Source organism: Numenius arquata, chromosome 9 (genome assembly GCF_964106895.1).
Source record: "Numenius arquata chromosome 9, bNumArq3.hap1.1, whole genome shotgun sequence".
Classification (NCBI taxonomy): Eukaryota; Metazoa; Chordata; class Aves; order Charadriiformes; family Scolopacidae; genus Numenius; species Numenius arquata.
In genome coordinates, this window is record NC_133584.1 from 52,041,424 (window position 1) to 52,067,395 (window position 25,972).

At 38.5% G+C, this 25,972-nt stretch overlaps 1 protein-coding gene across 2 annotated transcripts in view; it reads right to left on the bottom strand.

Annotated features, from left to right (window-relative positions):
* The window catches only part of LDAH (lipid droplet associated hydrolase), a 118,410-nt gene that overhangs the window by 67,384 nt on the left and 25,054 nt on the right, over positions 1 to 25,972 (bottom strand). The window contains exon 3 of one of the 2 annotated variants that reach the window (XM_074153540.1): positions 18,620 to 18,754. The exons of the other annotated variant lie outside the window; for it this stretch is intronic. Within the exon in view, the coding sequence (XP_074009641.1) occupies positions 18,620 to 18,754 (135 nt within the window). The remainder of the gene's footprint in view (positions 1 to 18,619; positions 18,755 to 25,972) is intronic. 2 annotated transcript variants of the gene reach the window in all.

The following is a 25,972-nucleotide window of genomic DNA, read 5'->3' on the forward strand; positions in this document are numbered from 1 at the left end:
AAATCACGTTAGAGCTTCGTGGTTCTAAGTTATTGTGCAGTCATTCCTGTTTTGCCAGGGACCTCCTAAAGGAACTTGGGCAATCACTTAGGATGAGGACGTCATTACTCGCTTCCTGGTCAGTCAACAAGAAAAGGATTATCTGCTGCCTGTAAGAATTTACAGCAATTTGGGCATCTTTAACTGGATGGGTGACATGGCTCTCAAGTTCCCCAATCTCAGGGGGTTCACATTTCTCATCTGCTACAAAAGTTCTCTACCAACTAAACTAAAAACTGTGTTAAGGATACACCACTCCAGTTTAAGCTGGACTACTCTATGGAAACGATTGTAAGAAATACTAAAAGAAAAAAAGAATGAAAGAAAAGAGGCAGAAAGCATGAAGAAACATATGCCTATAGTTTATCTAAAAGAGATTTACTGGTACTAATATCACTTGATCTCTCAAATCCATGCCATTATCTCAGGGCTCAATTTCCTACTCCAGTTTAAACCTCTGATCTTTTACACTCCTTGCACGTCACCTTGCAATGCAGCTTTAGTCTGCAATAAGCCAAATCTTGCAGCAAGGTTTAGACATATGATGGGGATCAGTTCATTACTCAGCCATGGTCCTACAGACAGCATATAGGTTCCTGGCAAAAGCCACCCACCTCTAACAATTCAGGAGGAGCCAACAGAGGTGGCACACACGCAGCCCTAACCAGCCCACCAAGGTATTAGGTGGCCAATTTCCCACTTGGTGAAGTGAAAAATAGATGTGGAAAAAAGTATCCACCAGGCAGAGACACCATCAAGATACATATATTGAAGAGACCGAAGGGCACTTAAAAACTACAGTAAGAGAAAGTTAGCAGCATAGACCCATAGCAGATGTAGTTGGTTTTGCACCTGCTTGGAGAAAGTGATAGCAGAAGCCTTTCTGCCTCTGTGAACATAATTCATCAAATTATAAAGGCTGACTTTTTTCAATACGCATGTGGTAAATTTGATGGCAATTGGTCAGTAACCTCAAATGCTAAAAATTACTAGCACCACTGTAGTGAGGTTATCGGGGTCTTGATTGGTAGCCTAAGTGGGCTGGCACTATATAGCCTTTTTGTTCATCTGTATGAAACATATCCTTTTGAAGCAAAATAATTGCTCAAGAATGTGTTCTGATGGGGTTTTTTTTGAGCTTAAACTATTACCACAGAGGTCACAACAAAGAAGTTCTTCAGTTAAACTAATATTTCTACTAAAACTATTAATGATCATATCCCAGCCTAATTTATAGTAGTTTACTCTAAATGAAAAAATGGTTTACCAAAACACACTCAAGGAATGCAAAAGTAGATGAGAAGTAATATTTTGTTTATTAGGCTTTCTACAAATAATAGAAAACAAAAAGGTCGTTCTGTTTTCCAAAGCCCCAAATAAAAGCCTAAGGCCAAAACATTGTTTTTGAACTTAGTTTCTGTTTTTAGCAAAAGCTGTGTTTCCTGCATTTTATTTATTTACACAGCAGCTTAACCTCATGCAGGAGTGGGCTGTCTACATCACAAGTCTAATTAAGGGTATATATAACACACAAAAAAAACAGAATACTAGAAATATAATGGCCCACTGGACACAGCAACAAGTGCAAGAGTATGCTATGTTGAATATATGTGTATTACCACGTGTTGGGCTGAGCAGGTCAATTTTCCCTTTTAAACACTTGCTATCATTTTCATAATGTTTTACTCAGACACTGCCATTTCCAGTGATTTATCAGCATGTCTTTTTAATGTTTGACATTCCATTCATAGCTTTAATTCTTGAAAATTAGTGATTTTACAAGAATTGCAGCTTATTTCCAGGTTAGAGCAAGGCAAAAGAGGGTGGATAAATCTTCTAGAACTTCTCATGGCTCACAAGACCCCACAAACCAAGCACGAACCAAAGCAAATTTTTATTTGTATTGTTCAATCTCATGAGGTTAATGGCTGCTTTTCACTACACGAATTCAGTATCTGCTACAAGAGATGCTGAACATCGCTGCAATGCAATTAATAAGCAATACAGCAAAGACAATCTATTCCAGTCTCAACGTTTTCCAAGTTAAGGTAGATAACTATGTTAGACAAAGACAGATAATTATTTTAGTTACTAAGACATTAGATATTTAATTTAATATTTAGTTACCTAATACATAGCAGCATAGAGATTCAGGACAACATATTCATAGCTATTATGGATTTCAGCAGAGATGTGCCTATTCAGAACCAGTTTTTTTGCCAAAACAAGAACCCTGAGGAAGGCTATCGGGAGGGATTACGAGCAGGGTGAAAACAAGGGCTTTTTCTTCCTCGCAATTTGCCCATACTCAGCTCAAGCCTGTGCACTAATGTTTCCTTAAGGGAGCAGGGGAGAGCAGACCTTGCAGAAGCGATTTTTAATCAGATGGGTTACCTGTGATTGATGGTGACTACAGAGATCCATTCTACCGCCCTGGGGCAAAGCATCCTCCACGCAGCTCTGCTCAGCACCACTCAGAGCAAGGATGCTCAGATTCCCACGTCTGCTGGTCGACGTTACATACACACACAACCTCTCTTAGACTGAAAGCGAACCCTAACGACCAATGCCGACCCCAGGGAATTGATTCAGCTGTTTAATACAAATTTTCCTTCTTTTCCGGAATACTGGTTTGCTGCCAAACCAAGTCAGGTTGGCACCACTCCTAGAGAAGCCACACTGGAGGATGAGCGTGCAGTGTGGGGTCTGGCCATCCACACGCAAATGTCTCCTCATCACCAACTGACCCTGCGCTCTCATCAGGTGAAACTCCAATGTCACGTAACCCTATACTGAAACATGCATCCTATTTTACTTCTGGACAAATATAAAATTGCCCAGGCTTTGTGTCAGTTCATGTTTCCCCAACAAAAATGCTACACTTCGAATAGTCCAAAATATGTGGGAGCTGGGCTGCGTCACAGGTTTGGAAGATTTATTTATTTATTTTACAGAATAAAATCGCCCAGGGATTATCCAAAAGCAACATCAATTTCTTGGGTGGAGAAGCTTAAACGGGTTCTTTATAAAAGCAAACAGACTTGCACAAACACACTGGCAGGCAGCTCACCGATGGCTCTACATCAGAGAAGGGACCAGAGTTACTTCACCTCAGGTGTGGGATAAACGGCATGGCTGAAGCAGAGCTCATTTCAGCAGTTTTCAGATAGTAGAAATTATACGACTTGTACCTTATGCTGCAACACCCCATCTGCGCCAAAGCATGTGATTTTAAGACTTTATTTAGCTGAAGATTATTAAAAGAAATACTGTATTTCTTTATTTTCTTTGGCAAAGCATTAATCTTCTGATGTGCTTTTGGAAAACAAATGCACCATCACTTTAATGAATCTCTTTTTCTGACCTCCGCTAAACCCACAGCCAGAAAACAATGATAGATTAAAATAAAGTGTTTGCTCTAAGATTAGTTGACAAGTTAATCTTGCTAGGAAAGAGAACTTTGGTTTTCAGGGAAATAGCAGGGAATTGTGCTTGTTTGTCTTTCTGCTGTGGGAAATTCTTAAAAGAAAAAAGCATATCAGTTATATGAGCAGACTGTAGATTGGAGAGTCATAAATTTTAGCCTTTCATTAAGAAGTCTCCAAAAATCAAAGACTCCTTTTTACTGGATGATTCAGAAAGATACTGGAGGCCAGATTTTCCAACAGTACTCTCACATTTGTGCATATAATTTCTGCATGCCTTTATACTGCCCTAATCTCACAAGGGAATGCTTGTGCGTCCGAGCTTCCAACCACCCTGGTCACAACAGGTGACTGAAGATTTGAGCTCAGTACATATGGACACTTGTCCACCTGTCATGGAGTGACTTAAAAGTTTGTCCCCAGATCTCCTCATACACAAGGTTCCAAATTACTCATGGACAAGTACGGAACTGTGTGAAAAGGTGACTTGTCATTATATGCCATGAAGGAAAGGGAGGTAAAAACCAATGCCCTACCAGCACAGTATCTTCTTCCCTGAGTCATTTACTCTTGGAGGTAGTACCAGGATATTTAAGGAACTACCCATATAAACTCTTGTGGTCAAGAATTTGCAGAACTGGACCTTTTACTGGATAAGGACAAGTATCTGGAGACTGAACCAGGGGACTGGAAAAAGATTAGAATCATCAAACTGTCTAGGTTGGAAAGGAAGACTGAGTCCAACCATCATCCTAACAACGCCAAAACCACCACTAAACCATGTCCGTCAGCACCACATCTACCCATCTTTTAAATACCTCCAGGGATGGCGATTCCACCACTTCCCTGGGATTCAACTCTTCTCTGAAGATGCTGCTCACTTCAGCTGCATGACACATCACTGCTTAATGTTAGTAGTGAGGAGAAATAACAAGTTTAAAGACATGAAAATACAGTAACACCACAAGAAAGTATCAAAAGGAAGAAAAGCAAGGAGGGAGAAGGTACTGAAAGGTCAGTGATGATATCAAAGCGTATGAAAAGGGAAGGCAGAACACATCAAGTACAGCCAAGTAAATAGTTCGGGAGAGCTAGCTCAGGGTCACGTTAAGTCCACTGCATCTCCACCAAATACCAAAAGTGCAACCAACATATAAGGCCAAGTGTTTTAGACTTTATGCCCCATCTCCCTTTTCCACTACAAATACATACAAACAGTGGTGGGAGGAGCAGCAGTTGCGACAGCAATTAAATTACTTAGAAGGATTACCTGTTAAACTAGTGTGCACAGTCAGAAGTCTAATTCTGGAAATTAAATAAATCATTTAATTGGTTTTGTTCTTCTAGCAAAACACAGTAATTTCTTACAATTGTTTCTTACAAAATGTTTCAGTACAACTATAAGCTCAAAAACTGAGATTTGAGGTTTGTGGGTCTAGTACGGCCAAATGTGTTAGAAAATATATTCCCTAAAGACACATTGCTTAAAGTTGGAATGGTTCACCCAATCTTTCATTTGATTATTGAAACCTGGACAAATTGTATCAGCAAGTGATAAAATGCCAAAGAAATGGGATGGAAACCGTGAAAGAATGTTCAATAAATACTGAAGAATTCATCCCGACACCAGGAACCAGGTCTTAAAGCATTGTGTTTTAGATTAACCCTTAGACCTTAATCTGGCCCTAGTACCCTCAGGAACTGTTCACGCAACTTTTAAGATAAACACACCACTCATTAGTGCTTATTGGAGCAATTACTTTTTGTAAAGGTATCCTCCACAAATAAATTACCATTTACTCAAGATACCGAAGTGGTCATATGTATTATTTTCTTTATAAGAAAAATAACAAGACTTAATTTACAAATTGAACTACTGATTACCTTTGCTATGTACCTACCTATTGCTGGGACACTTGTTTAACACCTAATCTGTTTTTCAAAGGAAGCTGTCATAATTAAATTAGTATAAGCATGGTCTGACAGAATGAACTAATAAACATGACAAATACTAAAACCAAAATTTTTATTAAAAGCACACAGGAGCACATTGAACTTATTAAATTAAGATATCTGTGAGAGACTTCTTTTTATTTTGCATTCCCAGTCCTGCTTCCACCTAACTGATTAGAGTAACTATTACCAAGGTATGATGAGAAAACACTACAAACTTTGAAGAAGAATTTTGCTGGTTATCTCCAATTTTTGGCCAGGCAAACACCATTAACCAGGGGTTTATTATGCAGTTCTACACCAATCTATGCCTCCAGAATCACTTTAACATGCATAAAACAATTCTAACATGGGTGTTTTACATAACATAGTTGGAAAAGCTTTCTGTATTTGAAGGTCTGTGTTTTACAGTCAATAAGCTGAGTAACTACAGAAAGTGCAATTTATAAGAATTTCAATATCATATTATTTAAAAGAAAAGACTTGGCTGGCTAGAGGTTAGAGAACCATCATTGTATAAGAGCAGATCTACATTTCTATCATAAAGTGACCTCAAGGAGCAAAAGCAAAGAGGTCTGAGCCTATGCGAAGCTGATCGTTCACATTACGTTTCTTGTTTTCTGGACACGCTGAAGCTGAGTGAAAGGCTCTGTGAATTCCCTTCTTCACTTGCCTCCACAAACAAAACTGGAAGGGACTTCCTTGCTGAGGCTGACTGCTAAGTAAACGATATCTTGATACAGGAACAAGTATAAAACTCAATGTGGCTTTTTTAGGCTCATATTTTTTTCACTTCTAGGCTGCACCTTTGATGGCAGCACGCTACTTGGACCACTTTTCAACAGACCTAATCATTTTCAAGAAAAAGACCTGTAACACTATGCTCATGTAGCTGAATTTGTTGTAAAACTCAAGTACCCCACTGTTGTAAAACACCAGGTACCCCACTCAGCACACCATCTTACTTTGCAGAATACCCTCTATGAGACAAGTAACTACACAGCAGAAGAAAACAGTGGTATGCCTTTACTTTACCAGTAGTTAGGTCTTTATCTAGGCTTTACCCATCTTTTTTTCCCAGTTTCAAAGCTATTTCATGTCTAGGTGTGCATGTCTACATTTGCCATAAAAAAAGGCTAGGTTGCAAAAATCAGTCTAGGCCCCCTAAAACCCACTTTGACTCTTCAAGAAGTCTATTTTCCTTGCTTTGCCTGACTAGTAGGTGGTATTCCTGCAAAGGTCTACCTTGCCTGCTTCCCTTATTTCGCGTATGACCTGAAATGGTATTACACAGTTTTGCAAGGGCAAATGCCCTTCACTGGTAATTGAATTCTCTTGTACCATCAGCCCGAGGCATGTGACGTACAAGCCTCTCCAGAATAACGCACACAGAATATAGTGCTCCTTAAGGTAATCCTTTACAGAAAAGTTTATCGGTATCAAGACCTGTTCATGTTTGGCCAGTTCTAACATCTTCCAATTAACATGAGGAAAATTTGGTCTTGAAACTGAGGCATAGAACTTTCTTACTGCATGAAGCAACTAAAAGCAGCTTCAGTAAATAGCATACTTTATCAACAACTTGTGTTTGTACAGTTTAACAATGGAATAAAACCAGAATAATAGTGTTTTACATATCGCCAAGACTGGGCAGATACCACATAGGAGGTAAAGAAAAGACAGTGGCAATTCCATGAGTGTTGAAAGGAACAAAAATGGATGAATATCACTTCACAGGAATTGATTCAGTGGGTGTACGATGAATGAGGTGCTGTGCTGCAGTAGGTGAGTCTAACAGTCACGCCTATTAAAAACAGCACTTCAAAACTTTGGGAAATTTAAACAGATACAAATAGAGAAAGAGAGATTGAGAGCAAACAAGGGAGAGCCTAAGTTTGGAGCAAAGACAGAGAGCTGGCCAAGGAAGACAACCCATGTTATTCCACAGAAAAGGAATAAAAAGTATTATTTTAAAAGCAGGAGAAAACAACAAGGAGCACACCACAATGTTAAGAGGGGGAAAGGGGAAAAAGCAAGCAGCTGAGAGTATACCCGGAGGGGCAGTTATACAGTAGCACAAGTAACAAAACAGAATTTGTACTTCACAGGGACTGGACAGATCAAGAGGTGACATTTTCTGAAGTGCCCGATGCTTTTACCGAATCCAAGGGAAAACTTTTAATTTGTTAGGCCTGATATTGTATTTAGAACTGTGATATAGACCAAGACTGAAATGTACAAATAAGTATGATTCTTCAGAATAATACTAAAATAACACCTATCTTTAGCGTAACACTAAAATAACACTAACGCATTTCCCACTTCACCAGTTACTATAATGGCATTAGGATGGCATTCAGTATAACTTAGTCCTTTTTCTTTACTCTTATGTTTACTCTTCTTGGAGGATACTATTTTAACAGAAGTATAAAGGAAAGTATAGGTTTCTATCTTCATTTGCCCATGGAAATGTTAAATTTAATAACTAGAATAACTACCTGCAGTGAACAGATCCAAATTATTTAACAATACTGTCTAGCATCCTTTAAAATAAAAATTTTAAAGAGTAAACAACCTACTTAGGCAAACAAAGTTTTTGCAGCTTTCACCTGTATTTTTCAAAACTGACAGATTATAAGAAGTTTTCAAAACTATTATCTTAGGTTCCCTGATGCTGTAAACTGTTTCCAGGCTGCTGACTGTAAAGAGCTGTGTGAGTTTATTCCAGCGGAGAACGTGATCCCGTGCCACCCAGCGCTGTGCGCTGTAGCACAAAACGTATGCAAAACATTTAGCGATGCCGTGCGACCTCCCAGCACTTAATCAATGCGTCTAATCGCTACCTGTCTCGAAAAGCCTTGTAAGGCTCTGGTTGGGCTCCTCTTTGCACAGGGAGTGCGAGCTGACAGCAAAGGGAGCCAGCTGTGGCTCAGCGACTCCAAGCATTGATCCCCTGGATGTCACAGCACCGGGGGCTCTGCTGCGGGCAGATGGGACATGAACTGAATCCAGCAGCCAGGAGACCCGAGTTCTCTGGTCTGACACTCCCCACTGAGTTACACTTTCTGCCACCATCGGAAAAGGCCACGATTTTGATTGAAAGCCCACATCTTTCATTACTTTGCACAGCATAAGGTGAAAGAGACCTGGATAAAACAGCGTATGGAAAAGACTGAATTTATTAAAATCAGTAACTGAGAAGAGGAAACAGAATTTCACTTTGTGTGCTCTTTAAATATAGCAGGTTTCCTTATCAGTTGCTGATGCCTGAAATAACCACCTGCACGTGCTGTGTAGTGCAAATTTTATATCTCTGGGGACGAAACATGTTTTTGTCAAATTGACCACTTTAAATTATGATTTCTATCTTCTCTTCTCCAGTGTTCTGTTACGCTACTTAAAAATGAATTGGCAGATTAATTTTACCCTGTTACCAAGATAGCAGTATCCTTTTTAACCTTCCTGAAGAAAATGCTGAAGGTTTCATTCTTAGTGGCCTGACTGAACTGCCCAGCACAGCAGGTTTGGCAACACGCCAAAGACACTGCGAATGGCTTTATTTTTCTTGAAGTTTTGCGTTATAGCTGAAATGGGGACTAAAGTGCTACAAAGCTGATCTGTCATTATAGAGGAATAAGGGATTTTTTTTAGTCTTCATTTTTACACAGGTGAGATGTGCTACATAGAAAGCAAACCGATTCATCCGAGAGCCACAAGCCGTGGGAGGGTCACCGTTGGGCAAAGGTTGATTTTCTCATTCATTTACATTAGCAGACATTGAAGCCGTAGCTCATTAAAAAGTCTTTGAAATTGCCTGCGGCTTTACAGTATAATTTATATAAAAAGACAGCAACTGAATTTGACCTGCACTCTACACGTAAACAGATCCAAATATGATTATGTAGAGTTTATTATATACAAAAGTGCATTCAGAAGTACTGAAATTGGCCTCTTCATGATTAATTGCAGGATAAAACTTCTTCCTCCAAATCATGCACACACTAGTACAGAAGTCAGTGCAGTCTCTGACAGCAAAGACTCAGCGGTAATATGTTCAAAAGCACAGTTCTGTTCTGAAAAAAATGACACTACCATGGCAATCCCAGAGAATTTTAGTACTCTGCTATAACATTTAACCCATAGGGGATTAATTTGGCAACTAAGTAGTCACCTGACCACACCACTAATTTGATAGCTATAGTAAATTAGATTATTTTAATAAATGTATTAATGCACAAAACATAAAATTCAACCTTTAGAAAGATAAGAATATGTATAACTTAAAGAAATAGTCCCGTGCAGTATCAAAAGTTGGAAAAAAGAAAAAGCAGCAATGATACCCCCTCAGTCAACCTGAGTCCACAGTACAGTATCATTTTGTCCTTTATCATCTCTTGGATCGTGCTGAGAGATTTAAGTAGATGCACTAGAGGTAAGAGTTATCTAAGAATGAGGCTGTGTGCCGTTACTTCCTCCTGCACAGTCTGCCTTACAGTCTCCCGCATTTCCCTGAAACGCCTACATTGCTCCCTAAAAAAAAGGGAAACTCCTAAAACCAAAGCAAACAGAAAGACTCCATGTTCCAAACCTGATTATTTTTAGAATCTGAAATTAGGTTGTGCATTGCTGATGGTTCCTCAGTCTTACAACTGTGAATTAAAAATAAAAGTGTCATTAAACACTAGATGGTTCCCATCAAGATCCACACCACTTGTGGAAAGCCTTGTGGGTATCAAAATTAAATCAATGGTCTATATCATAAACTAGAATTTCTTATTAATAAATAGAAGTATCGATCAGCTTTCTTCCTTGAGCTACCCTATGTAGTGAATAAACTTTTTGACTCAACTATCAAAACAAATCCAGACGCGTTACACCTTCAGACAGAAGGGATTATTCTCCGTCATGGGGATAGTTTGTTTTTATTCTGTTAGCAGATGCAAATATATCTTTCAAACTGACTTGGTTAAAAGATTCCTAAGCATTCTCCCTTGGGAAAATAATCCGAATCATCTTAATATCTTGTTTATTGAATTATTTTACTTTTTTACTTTCCCTACAATAGTATGGTAAACATTTAAATGAGTTACTCTGAAACATCACAGCACTGCTCATCTCAGTGAACTGTGACATGACTTCTAAAATCAAGACACCAAAAGATACAAATGTTACCTTTTCATAGGGTTCACATTCTTGAACACTTTTTTTCCCCCCACTAACAGCCATCTGCATCTAATTAGAAGTGATAGTATCAGCTGGAGAACATACCTATGTCACGGGGTGAAAGGCGGAAAATGATCCATAAACAATCTCAAAACCTACATCCAAAGTTTCCTGGAATGCAGCAAAGACATTATACACTACGATGGATGAATGTCAATTTTTTTTTAAAAAAAAAGCATGGTGGTTTTTTTTTTTTTTTTGGATAAGGATCCAGAAGACTGTATCAGGTTTCAAAAGTTGTTACTTTAAAACACATCTTTAAAAACAGAATTATATTCCCCTTATTTGTTGATAGGGATGAAAAAATCTGGTTCTTTTAACAGGGGAATTAGTTGAATAAAGTACCAGAATGGATTAGAAAGCTATTCATGGCCATTTTTTAATAATATGCCTACAGATATTATGTTGACAAACTCAGTGGAAACCTTGAAACAAACAGAGAATATAGAGAACCTATTTTTCATACAGCTATAAGAAACGTAAAGACAAAGTCCTCCTCTTAGCAACATCAACAAAAATTGGTCACTACTCCATCAAAGTCAATAGAATATAGAGCGATGCATTAAGTGGTACCAGAATCAGCTTAATAGTGTGTTACTGATCATTGCAAATAAATACAGGGTTGTTAGGGTAGGATGATATGAGCAGTTAAAAATGTTGTCATTTTGGTTGGCCAGAAAAGAAAACAAGAGAGCAACTTAGAAATACTTCACAGATGGCAAAATTTTAGTTTCTTAGTTTTGATTTTGAAAGGAACAAGATTTTTACCCACATGCTTAAAATTAAGCAGAACTGATAAAGTCAACGCCAAATGCCAAGATTTCACTCAAAGGATCTATTTGCATAATTATGGGCACGATTATGGGACCTTTATGAATAATTAACGGAATGTGGCTCAAAGGAAAGAAGTAAACGGAGTACGGCAGCACCCCTAGGGCTGCTTACTTTTCACACATTTAGATTTAAAACATTCCAGTGGGTTCATAACATGAAATGATCATTTGTTTCCTCAAAATAGACACCTAGCACTAAAACTGTACAGTAAAATGCAGATCTTACCAGGCGAAGACAAAAACCTCATGATTTAAATGCCTCATAACAGCTTTTACATACACACACACACTTCCTTCCTTAAACTGCCTTTTCCAAAGACAAGGAAGGAATGAGGTTTCTGGGCGGCAGCAATTGCTGTACCAGGAGGGGCAGCAGGACTGCACTGAACCAAGCTGAGGGTTCCTGCCCACTCCTGTGAAAACATCCAGTTCCTCTGTTCACACCCGGGTGTGGGATCCCTCGCTGCCGACAAATACCACGTGAAGAGCTCAATGTGATTAATCAGTGCCGAGGCCAGCTTCGTAAACAGGAAACTTCTCCTCTCTATACGTTAAAAAAACTCAATATTTTGATATGAAACTAGCTTAGTTCTACCTGGATGGCACACTTACAACTTGGTTCTTTTTAATGTATCTAATTAATCTACCATTGGACTGGGAGACACCTTGCATATACTTCTGCATTAAAATTAAGAAATGCTACGGTTTTTGGGATGCAAATATGAGTACAGAGTTGTCCAGGTCAGTAATATTTTAACATAACTAACTAAACCTGTAAAGAAATTATACTAAAGATAATCCATCTTTCAACGACTCTCAGATATTTTAACGTATGTGCCTAGGAAGCAGAAAATATTGTTGAAATATAAATTAATGTAAATTAAATGTGTGTAATGTGAATTAAATGTGTGCATGTATAAGCTTAAAATATGCATATGAGATGCCAGCTCAGCTGCCTTTCTTCTGCTTTTCTCCCTATACTTGTATCATACAAGATGTAAATGGCTTTTAAACCCTGCTACCACTGTGTACCTGAACGTGGCCAGACACCTGCCATTACTACTGCTGTTTGACATCTAACCGAACAGTGACGAAGCCCAGATAAGGATTCACTGGTCAAAAACCTTCTAAGCACTACAGAGACTAATTCTGAGGTGGTTTTGTACTGACCGAACAGGTTGCCAGGAGCTCTGATCCACCTGATTCAGCAGCGTAGGTATTCTCCAACATCAGCAATGATTAAAAACATCCATGCTACTTAAAATAAATGAGAGTCACAAGATAGCTAAAATTACCAAATGCATACTGACTCCCTGTGCCTGTGCAACTTCTCTCCTTTGGGGCTATACACAATAAGAACAAAGGCTGTTAGCTAAGGATGAGTCCCTATTTTTAGAGCCCATTTCTTGGAACACCTAACTTCCACGGTCTCCTCCTCTCCTGTTTGGAGCAATACAGACCACAGTCCCGCTCCCCGCCATCACCACACATTCGTGGTGGCCCAACATCTCGAAGGCCATTGCAGCAAATGCTTACACAAAAAAAATGTTATTGGAAAAGTATTCTTAGCTACCACTAATTCTGCTCAGCAAGTGGAAACAGGTGAGAGAGCCAACTCCATCTGATCACACAGCTCTTCTTGGACCACAAGCAAGTGTTCTGGGAACCACCAGTGGCCCACAGACCACAGCTTGGGAATCACTGTCCTAAATAACTCGCAACCCTCTTATTATAGCACACCATGCTCCTTGTCTTTCTCAGGCTACTATTTTAGGGTTTCTTCCTGCCAGCACAGCATAACATGATGGAAGAAACTTACAGCTCGTATCCACTTATCATGGCCACGGTTATATCTGTCATTCGGGGACAACTATCTATCAATCAACAAGATGATTAACTTGATGAAAGTTTTTCCCAAATGATTTCAGTTTTGGTTTTGGGTTTTTTGTTGTTTGTTTGTTTTGGTTTGGGTTTTTTTTTGTGGATTTATATCACTTCAGCTAGAGGGAGAATCTCACTCAGTCAATTCTGCAGTTCCATTAGAAGTCAGAGGGCTGGAAAGGCAAACTCTCTTCAGATGAACTGTAACCACAGCTAAGCAATATGTCAAATACATTCAAGCTGCACATGGCTTCCAAACTTTCCTGTAAAACTAGAATTGTATTTTTTTTGATACAAAACTTCATTTCACTTCAAAACTTCACACTAATGGTACATTAACATTTTGGGATCATATAATCAATGTCTTCATGGATAATTTATTATCCCTGCACCACTTCTGTGTTTTTTCCCATATTGCTTCTTAAGGTGATAATTCAGTTTCGAAATGGTCTGAAGGCCTTACTCTTCCTGCATAAAGCAATGGAAACACTTTTGTTGGACTATAAATCAATCCTTACCTACCTCTGTTTATCACGGAAAATGAACTAAGGATAGTTTAACAGTTTTAAGGACACACTATTATCTTCTGTAGTCCATGGGACATAAAAGATCCAACTAGAATTTTATCTTTTAACTCAGCTATTAAGAATGTCACTCAAACTTCCCTGTCATTCAGAAGCTACCTAATATTGACTGAGAAACAAAACAACAGCAAATTGAGTAGACAATCTGTTCCAAAGGATAAACATGCCTTGCTAAAACAATAAAAAGTATTTGTATTGCGATTGCGTGCAGCTCAATACCAATCTGTACAGTTTAGAAAGTTCTAGAGACTTATCTTTAATAGAATTTATCATGACACCAAATATTGTATCGTTAAGACATGACTGATGACCACCCATTTATTAGGCATATGATATTTTAATGCATAATTAAGATATGAATCACACTATTTCATATAGCACTTGGCATACACAGAGTATTACCAAAAATCAAGAAATCATTTAATTCTGATTTCATTTTTTCTTTTCTTCTCAATCTTACTTTGCTACAAAGAAAAGTATCTTAGTGGTCCTGAGGAGAAAACAAAACCAAACCTGTGTTCTGCTATTCTTATTTCTGTCTGAGATGTTGTATTTCTTATTTCTTATCAAACCACAACAGATGTCCACAGAATTAGACCATTTTAAGGCATGGCTATGTTGTACACCTGCTGTCTATACAGCTTTTACTGGCAAAAGTCAACCAGGGTGCTAAAAAAGGGAGCTGAGGGATGTGTTAAAAGGACTGAGGGTAAGGGGTTTCCCATCTTATCTCCCTAGGACTGGCGTTCAGGATGTAGCTTCCATTTTGAGAGCAAAGGCATTGAGACATAATGTACTTCTAACAAATTCAAACAGGAAACAATAAATTCCACTTTAAATAAACCCTCACAACATTGTAATAAGTCACTTGGTTAGATGTAGAAGAGTATCTTCAGATCAGAAATCTTAAAATGTAATTCTTCAATGGAGTAACAGTTTAAAAGAACCTCCAAAACTTAAAAGAATAGATCAACTATAGGTATACCTGCTTATTATTTTTACTTTTAAGGAAAACTTTGCCATATCTTAATTATCTATTGTTTGTATACATTTTTCCTTTCTTATGAACGTGTCTTTATAAGGTAGAAATTAACCAAATGATGTGCAAATATGTGCACCTTAAAAAGACTTACAATACAACCATAATATATTTGGCACGGTAAACTGTCAGAGTAAGTAAGTAGGCAGGGGTTTGGTATTATAAAAGAACCTGTTTGTAGGCAGCATCAGTTCAAGAGGCATGAACACCTTAATCACTAGGAAAACTATGAGTCAAAGTCTCAGTATCAGGCACCGAAAAAACACAACACTTTTAAGATTATATGAATATTTAAAAAGCATATATGGGTTATGCCAGTTCTCAACAAAATAACTGAGAGCTAGAAAACTACCCTCCTTTTGTAATTCTGCATACTTCTGAGGACTGATGTTGGCCTGTTTCACAGTCACAGCAGTGTTCGAAAAACTGCTTTTGTAATAGCTGAGGAGGAGGATAAAGAAGTTGAAATTGAAGCATCACTTTCTTATTGCATTCACTGATTAAAAATAAGTTTTGAATCTTTTTGCACAGTGCATTGATTGCTAGAAAGAGAATTACAGCAATGAAATGTTCAATTAATGTTGTGTGTCTCTGCGGAGCACAGCTTGCAAGAGCTCTCTGAATAGAAGGATATCAAACAGAAGTAAAAATGAAGGGTGTAGCTTTGTTCAGTTCTCAGATCAGTATGTGACATGCCTCCAGTAAATTAGGAAGTATTCTGTGATTGATGGCTGCTGTTGGAAAACTTGTTTTACTCTGAGAGTTTCAAAATCTACTTGATCTAAATATAACCAGGCATATTATTCCAACGCAGTTTCTTTCATTTTAAACCCTTTATTACTTTACAGGCAGCATCATTTATATGTTAAGTGTCCTATTTACTATACTTGCACTCTCTAATCAGTTGTCTCCAAAGTGATGTGCATGCACACTGGGGTCCAGGAAGAAAATACTAGAAATTCAGTAACACGTATAGAATTTATATTAATAAAAAAAAGATACATTGGGGGTGCATGCTGATACTTTTTTTACTGATAGGAATTATTTATTGATAGGAGTGTTTGATCAAAAAAGCTTGTAGACCACTGTTCTCAATGAATCAGTACGAATTTGTCTTTCAGGGCTTCCCCTCCTTCTTTTTTTCATTTGCTAGATTCCAACCAGAAAAACGTCAAGAATCAATGGTGTCAGAGACTGAAATGTTGTCTTCAGCAATTTATGCTCTCACCCTTCTTATTGAGAAATACTGAACTTCCTCAGAGGATTTACAGCAGGCAATTTCAAATGAAGAATTGTGACATGCCCATCAGAAGCACAAAAGAATGCTTGGAGTTTTAACAGTAACAGTTCCATGCCTAGTTCTTTGCCAAAGTATTCCTGTTTTCTAGTTTTATGTGGCATATTAATAACTGACATGGTTTTCACAATCCTATGTAGTGGTCCTTGACACAGGAACTTTACCTTAGAAATCCAGAACCTAGAAGGCAATGAAGAGCTGCAGAGAACAGAATATCTGTCCCTATGCACATGTTTCTGTTGGTCCTTGGATTTTGGAAACCTTCAGGCTCTTAGGAAGCATTCTGCTCCCCAAACCAATGAGCCATTTAATCTCTTATAACAAGGAAGGTGCTTTCTCCCTGTTGTTTTAGTTGCCTTTCTCCATACACTCACCAACTTCACTCTTGAAATGTTGTCCTTGAGATGCCCACCAGAACTACACTCTAACGTTCAAGATGCAGGTCCACTACGGTTACAGACAGTAATAAACCAAAGCCTCCTGCCTTGTCTGTAACACTGGTTATGTTCGACATTTTGCTGACTTAAATTTTATGTGCCCCTGTGCAATGAGAGATGGTATTAGGGAACTGTCACTGATGATGCCAGTATCTTTCCTGAGTTTTACAAATTAATTCCAAGTTCAGGATTGCCCAGGTACAGTTAAAGGAGATCTTTTTTGTCAGATGCATTAACTCATATTTATCTAGCCTGACACGCATCTACCATCCTTTTGCCCACTAATTACATTTTGTAAGACGCTTCCGTAGTTCCCTGACATCTAATATCTTCCCAGTAATTAAATGCCATGAAGTACCATCCACGAATTGAGAAATTTCAGTCTTTACTCTCATTCTGCAGGTCATGGGTGAATATACTGAATAAAACTTGACACAGCACCAATCCTTATAGTACTTCACTTCTGACCTGTCCATCCTAACGAGCTACCACATTCTCGAAAATCCCCTCTCTCACAGGAACACTGTCCTGGGTGGGCTTGGGGGGGGTCGGACTAAATGATCTCCAGAGGTCCCTTCCAACCCCATATCATTCTGTGATTCTGTGACTGTTAGTGCAAAAGAACACAGTGAAGTCACCTGGAGGTTTGGTTTCAACTCATGCTTCTTCCTACCGGATGCTCTCCTTTCCAGAAATTTACACTTTCTTTACCAGCACAGGGACTGTCACAGTGGAATTGGGACAGCTGTACAACATCCCTGCTGGCCGGATCTAAGAACCTCTCCATTTCAACTAGCTCAGCCATCTCAAGCCACCAAACACATCTCTCACCATCAAAGGTTCTTTTCACTAAAAGCACACTTAGAGATGGGATCCCAGGGCAGGTTATCAGACCTACAGATGTTCTCTGCAACAAACCCACCTCCGTTCAGTTGCCGGACTTCTACCTGTATCCCATGGTTAATATTGTACCAGAAATTATAAACCTAGGGATTTCCCACCTATCTGGAGCAATAGGTAGCATTTGGTAGATTGACACTTGAACACAATGACAGGTTTCAGTTTCAAGCCTGAGATTAAATAAACCAATCAAATGGCTTAAAGGCTTGGGTGCAAAGGATAGCGAGGGAAAGTTATGTTAAACAGCTAAAACAGTTTCTTCTTCAAAATTTTTACATTGCTTCACATTGCTGAACCTTTTGGTCCTATGGAATTGTACTGATTTATTGCTACATCACTGCAGCTTGATGAAGTCTAGAGATCTTCTGACGCTAAACACCTTTCAGGACAGGATTCAATATTGGCTCCCCCCATCTTACAATGCTGCACATGAGGAATATCCACTCTGAGTTAGCTGCCATGTCTTGCTGATGATTTGTATGTCAAAAAACTTTTGACAGATAAACAAGTACCTTGATCCTGCAAACGTCCCATATCCCTGTCTCAGAAACATTTACTTGCTTCCTGGAAATTCATTAATTTAGTACAACTATTTTTAAAGTTAGAGATAATTAAGTCTCTCAAGTGCTCAATCTCTGCATTGGACATTTCATTAAAATACGTACTTTTCTAATCTACTCTTCACAACACAAACACATTCTAGACCACCTTCTCTATAACTTGTCTCTGAAGACTGCAATCAGCAAACTCTCCAATTCTCTTAATAGCACCTATTTGACTGGCAAATCTAATTTACCTAAAAATACTGTTTTCCTCAATAACTTCTCATACAACTTTCCTGTGGAAATATAATGGAGACATTTAAAAACCATGTCATGCTGTTTTTAGTGGGCACAAGTTCTGCTAGTAACATCAGGAACTGCTAGAACGTCAGTTCTGCTAGTAACATCATCTGCTAGTAACATATAACAATATAAATATTTGTATGTACAAGTTACAGTTTTGTACCTTCTATCATTTCCATACCACTAGGAGGCTTACAATGTCCCGCATGGCTCACAACCCAAACAGGATACTGCTGATTTAGTCCACGATATAGGGCCTGTATAAAGGTCCTGTAATAACCTGCCAGTCCGGGGTTACCTGCCAAAAAACAAAACATACAGGCACAGTCAATATTAACCTTTCAACAGCAAGCAATCTGCTTCAAAGCAAACTAAACCGCATTACACAGAAATTTGTTAATTTATTTTCTCTAGTACCTTTCCAATTTTTATTTTCCCAATTTCAGGGGCTATGCCCTTGAACTGGCTTAATTCCACTGATCAATGGCACCCATTTTACAGAATTACTTTGAAATTGCAGAAGCTGAAATTGAAGCCCAACACAAGTGAAAAATCTCCTTTCCCTTAAAGGTTAAGGAGCTTCCGAATCTATCCCGTCAAGTTACAGATACATGAAATCTGGGCAATGACAAAGAAACCCCAGATCTTATAAAAATATCACAAAGACTACAGTGTATATCACCCGATCCATATGTCTGCTCCGCAGAGTATCTCAGTGTTACCACTTCAAAATAGATAATTGGTATCCTGACAATACAAAGGTCTTTACTGATCCTAAAAAAGAAAAGGATTTTATTTTAAACTCATCAGACTAAATTATGTTTTTCTGCTTGCAACTTCATATTCTCTCTGTCCTCTTCCATGCTTGAGAGGGCAGGGCAGTCAGAGCTGTAATCAAATTAATACTTGTAGAAATGGTGTGTGGAGGTAAAAAGTAGGTTTATTCCACTTCTGCCTTTTCTATAGTGGGTATTTTCACGTTATTATCTTTTACTTCAACCCTTTTGCTCTTCAGGTAACACAGAAAGTTCATTGCTCTCCCAAGAAGCATTCCCTCTGTCCAGTGCCTCCAAAACACAGCCTCCTCGCCGCAGTGCAGCAGCGCACCAGGCACCCGCAGCCACCTCCAGCATAGACACGCCAGTAGGAGCTGATGCTGCGGCTCACACCAGTGATGATACCTGGGCAGAGACCAGGAGCCTCTCGGTAACATATTGCACATGCTTCATTCCTCACTTATGTGTAAAAAGTGCCTCCGATAGTTTTTAAACCTTAATAAAATTCCTGATCCTAAACCAATATTACTTTTTATTGAAGTACAGAGATTTGGAAAAGAAGAAAAGAAAAAGAAAGAGAACAGTATGAGTTATTTCATGTTTCTAAGCATCTCTTTGTAAGCTTGAGATTAAAGGATTTTTTTTTAAAAAAAGAAGCTGTTGTATATACAGACTCAAGAATGCATCATCAAATTTTTGCAAACTGATTTTCAGAAAAAAAATTAAAATTCACAGGGGTCACACATCCATACAACTCTACCACAGCTGCATGTTTCAACCCCTCCGACACCCCCGATCTCATTTTCATACACCAAAAATATATCACATACAGGGCCCCAGAGACAATAAAATAAAATACAACCATCATCTGCCATGGTTCTTGGACTGATGTTGCATAAGAGGAAACCTGTCTTTCAGCAAGGTTGAAGATGAAAGTAGCAGCAATCCAAAATAAAGTGTATCATTTGTAGTACAAATGGTCATTCTGAGATCAAGGAATCACTAAGTTAATCTCAAACCAGGCTTTTTTCTTTACATTTTTCTGACTATCAGTTTCAATTAATTTTCTTCCTTAATAATGCAAAACAAGGAAAGGGGGGGGGGAGGATGGCAACAGCTGCCTTCCACATTTTCACTGAATTTCACTGAATTTTTAGAGTTGGAAGGGACCATAAAGATCATCTAGTCCAACTCCCCTGCCGAAGCAGGATTGCCCAGAGCATGTCAGAGCATGTTACTCAGGACTGCATCCAGGCGATTTTGGTGCTCTTTCCTCTCACCAGCCAGGTGAACCAGGATTCGGCCATCATCTGAAGAGCAGAAAGAACTGCTTATGAACAGTGAGGCTTTGTATCAAATACTATACAAAGCTCGAGGACTCTAATATATTTCTGAGGGAAAGGGGATTTTTATCACATGTATATTTTAGGCAGGTAGAAGAGAAGATTCATAAATGAAAAGGAACCCCCCCTTCCCCACTCCTCATAAGCATCTGCTCATGGTAAGAGCCAATCTGAGGGGTCAGCTGTTAGAACTGCTACTGCTACTTTAAAATGCCTTGAAGGGGTATGAATGAGAACCACTGGCACAAACGGAAAGGAAAAGCAACAAAGATTTTAACAGCAAGTATTTCTATAGAGAAATCACCATGTGTAAAGCAGCTATAAATTTATTCTTTATTGATCTTTCAATTTTAATGGAGCTATTCCAGATTTGCACTGACTTAAGTAAATGCAGGTTAATATTAGTCCCTGTTCTTGAAAGCTCACATCTACAATATTTTTAAATGGATAATGCTTATCTCCTAATATAGCTCAAACTCACATTTCTGCAAATTCAGTCATTTTATATGTTTTTACTTTAGTCGCTGTCAAAATACTTTAAGGGGTGCAAACAAAAAACCTCAACAAAGATTTTTTTCATACAACTGTTACAGTAACAGCTAATGGAAATAACTGGGGCTTAATATGCACAGCAGTCTGTGATCAACAATATTTTGGGCTCATCTACTTTGGTTGAAATATTGTTCAATTAAATTATTTTATTTTATAGAAAAAGAACTGCCAGGTTCATCACAACGGCACCCAGGCAAAGCAGTGCTCATTTGTGTATTTTAAAGGATTTCCCAGTACGTCAAACCAAAACTGCCTCTGGTCTTTCACTCAGCAACTGAGCATCAAAACATGGAAACCGTAAGTAAATGCAACGTTAACCTCCATGATGTGAAGGTTACTCCAGTTATTTGAGTACCACATCAATCCTCAGACAAGCTCCGGGCACCTGAATCACTCATGCGTGCCCGCAGATCTCCCGCTGCAGTCATCTCAGCCAAGCAGCACATCTTGAGCAGTCACTCTCAACTGTGCTTAATTTCCAACAGTGTTTACGTCGTTTCAGAAAACTCTTAAACAATAGCTGTAAATGGTCACCCGTAACAGAAAAAGACACAAAACTACAATATGCTGCATATTAGCTTAATTTGCAAAAGATTTCTAAGCATTTCATGGGAAGAATATGTCAAACGGACAATTTGCACAGTGAATTAGAACATAATGGGCCCACTTCATTTGGGGTACCACTAAGTTTCAGTAACCAAAGGACTCCTGCCACCTTCTCTGTTCCTCTCCGTAATGCACAGCATTTAACCCAGCTATTCTACGTTAAGGCCAAAGTCTTTCCACTTTTAATTTGAAGACAGGAATCCACCACCTCGTTTTCCGATCTGTTCCACCCACAGCTATAGCAAAACGAACTATAGCAGAACGACTGAATGCGCAGAGGTAGGACTACGAACTATATTAGGAGGTAAATATTCTCCACATCTATATACGGTAGATACAGGCTTTCAAGAACAGGAACTACTACTCTTTAATCACCCACATATTTAAAAACGTGTAACATTTATAAACATGCATTTGCCTGCCTTTCACTTTCAAGCACTTTCTTGTTAATGCTTTTTCCATCAAATTAAAACTTTAAATACCAACCACTTCCTTCTTATGAAGACAGCTAGCAGCAGAAAGAGAACAATTTGTACAAACTACATCTCTGCCCCAGGATATCACTGAAAAAGAGTAAGTTTTATCCTGATTTCACATGATTTCCTATACAAAGCGTCATAAAGTCAAACTTGGCCTGTCTTAAAATTAAATATAGATTTGAGATGCTACACTTCCAAAAAAGAAGTTACCCAGACTCAGAAAGTTTAAACTCAGATACAATGTGCCATCAATGCAATTCAATCAAATTGCTTAATTATGAATGCAAAACAACAAACATACAAAGCTTATTTAAAAAGCCACAGCCCATAGCTACTCCCCACAAGCAATGACAGCTTTTGTGGCTTACAAATTGTCAAGCGTTTTGAATTCCTCTGCCACAGAAAATATTAATGGAAACTGTAATTAGAGAGCACTAGCATTAGATAACCCTGTGCAAAAATAATTCCCAGACTTAGTGAGGAGTGTACAATGTAAACCACAACAGAACAATGTTTTAGGTTAGAAACAAAGATATACACCAAAACATATAGGAAAAGCCTTCTGTCCAGAAAGGGGTAGGTCAAAAATATGACCAGCTTATTCAAATGAAATTGAGACTAAAACATTAAATGAAAATAATTCTTAGCAGTTCTGGAAGGGATATCTTAAATTGAAAAGGATTTATTTAAGCAGTCCATAGTAAATGCCAAGAGTGGTGGGGAGTGAAGAAGAAATTTATGTGCAGCTAAATCATTCCAAACAGCGATGAGGTTTCTTGCACCTTGTTTTGAAACAAGCTTCTGGGTTCTGTGCACTGTCCTGTGAGACCTTCCCCAGCGTTTTCAGTCTTGTCTCCAGAAGTTTGACCATCTGCGGGAGCAGGAGCTGGCATTCAGCTTCACGCACTTCTCTAGCAGTTGCTTTCTGTCTGTTTTGGGACCTCAGCAGGACCATAAAGAATAAAGGCAGCTACATGAATAGAAGAAGGGAAATCCACAGCCAACAGCGGGTTTACAGAAAACTTTGAGGAACTGGAAAATATGCCAGCAATTACCATGAGTTTAATTTTAGAAATAATCCACAGTTTCAGAATTAAGGATGTATGCCACAATATTTACATGATAATATCCTGCAACAAAACCAAATGCAGTCTGTTGCTTTTTTAAAAAAAAAAAGAGCAGCCATAAATCAAATTTGAAATCCAGGGGCGCACAGCAGGACCACACAAAAATCATTTTTGTGGCAATGATTCTCACTGCCTCTTCACAGAGCTGCCAAAGGTCCCAGCTCCAGCTCGAAGAGCCTAAATGACAAGTTCCTCGCTCAGGGAAACTTAATCTGCCTTTGGCGTCTGACCAGCCACCATGGAAGAAGATGCAACTCCCCTATGTTAATGAATGGAAAGCAGCCCACACAGATGTCATAAGGATTTAAATGGAGCATGTAAAAAACACAATGATGTTCTCACACTTGGGAGAAAACTGCAGAACTGACACCGCGGCTGATGATCAGGCCTTAAAAGGAAACACACAGGTTTCTCTGACATGCAGGGTCGAGGGATTTCAAATAAAACATGTCACATCATATTTGAATGATCATCATAAAGTCATGTCAATTAAGCTTTCACCTGTTTGCACGTCCAGGGGACTGGCATTCTTTGTGCTGTACTGCATTTATAGGCCGTACACCAGGGGAGCAGCATCAGCCAAAGAGCAAACAATTACAAGGACGTTATGCAGAAACACATGTGAAAACTGTGTTTGATCCTCTCTGACTCTGGAATCATGAATTTGGCTGCAAAGCACCTTAATATATTTGCTTGGGTTGTGAAAATAGGGAATCTCAGAAGGATTCAGCCAGGTGCCTGTAACACAGCTTATTAGAGAGGTTTTTAAAGAACATTTCACATTTTTTCCTGATATATATACATACACACACAGTTTTTAGCTTGATACAGCTATAAAACTTACACATAGGATTTTATACCACACATTCTTTATACGCATTTTGCAGAGCAAATAAGCTTGCCTGCTGTTCTCTAACACTGTTCCACTTTTAGGACAAATGTGGATTCATTTATCTCTGAAGAAATCCCATGGACAGCCTGATAAACCTGAATTAACCTAACGCAGATGCTTTTGCCCAAGTGACAACTGTGCCTGAAGCCTGTGAATAAAAATTCCCAGCTAGAAATTGTGACAGTACATGCTGTCACGTTTTCTCATATGAATGATTAACTGCATTTATCCAGGAACATAAGATACAAAGTCTGAGATCCTGATTTTGCCCACTGCAAACCTACTGGACTTTGTGATTAAGTGATATTGCAAGGGTTATAAAGTCCACAGATGGATTTCAACAGTTACCTCTAATGTCTCAACCACGTAAGATAGGTACATAAATACAAGAAAGCCTTGACGTTATGATTTTTTTTTAGTATGCCTCTGAACTAATGGTTCTTGGAAGGGAGTTAAGATTGAGATACAAAACTGAAAAAACGGAGTTCCTAATGCAATAGTGAATTTTTCACTACATTTTTTAAATGTAGAAACTAGAATTTTCTTGTTAATACAGTTAAATATTTTTTTTCTGTTTTCTGCACAGCAAATGAAAAATTAACACATCTAATTGGGTTTCCTGGTACACATGTACACATGCAGACTCTCCTAAGCATCTGCCTATGCAGATGAAGACAGATTTAACTACTTTTAACACCCCAGATGTGATTGGTCTCTGATCCAATCTGTACTACAACCGATGCTGGCAGACAGGCTGCAGTGAGCTCTGCACTGGGTCGAGAATTCCCAGCAGGAATTTTTCAGGCGGCTTCAAGGGCTGAAGCAGAATTGGAGCAGCAGAAAACAAACCTCCTCCTGAAAGAAGGGGGGAGAACAAAGGAAGTGTGCAGAAGAGGAACATGAGACTTGGTGTCAAATGGGTTCACAAGAAAGCCTACGAAACACATCTGAATAACAACAACCCTGATGAGACAACACCAGCAGGAAAAAGACAAAAGACAAGAAAAATAAACAATTCAAACCCAAGATAACCACAAATTCTTTGTTTTGTGCAGATAAACAGCTCAGCAGATTTGATCACTTTTTAATAATAAGCAAGGAAGAAGCAAGCAATACATTCAAAAGGCACCAGAAAGTACATTTTCAAATCTGTATTACAGATCTCTCTATGCTCTACCATTGGTCAGAGCTATGAAAAAGAAAAGCCTAGGTTTGGGGCTTTGGGGTTATTAGGTTCTGGGGTTTGTTTTTGGTTTTTAAGATAGTTTTTAGAATAAAATGACAGGAAAAAAATAGCGATGGGGATCATGAAGATAGCTAATTTCAGAAAAAAGACTGAAAATGTGTTTCTGCAATTTTTAGGTATCAAGACTGTCAAGGGAATGCAATATTTGAAACAAAGTCTAAGATGATTTTGCAAATGAATTTTGCATTTGCATTTGTTATCAGTCTTCAGAAATGCAAGACAAAACAACAAATTGTTCTGCATACGGATAAACCAAGATTTATCAATCCACAACCTTAGGAAAAAATTCTCTGTGGTGACACCACTATATTTCCCATCGAGGCAAAAGGCCTTGTAGTCACGATATTAGTCCTGGTCCCGCGTAGCTGCTCCATGAAGACTTCAACCCAAACACTTCATTCTGGCAAACACTTTCCTCATTCATAAAAACAAACCACTTCAGAAACAGAAATGTTTATCCATTTAAGACCTATTGTGAAGAGGTTCTGCCTCTTA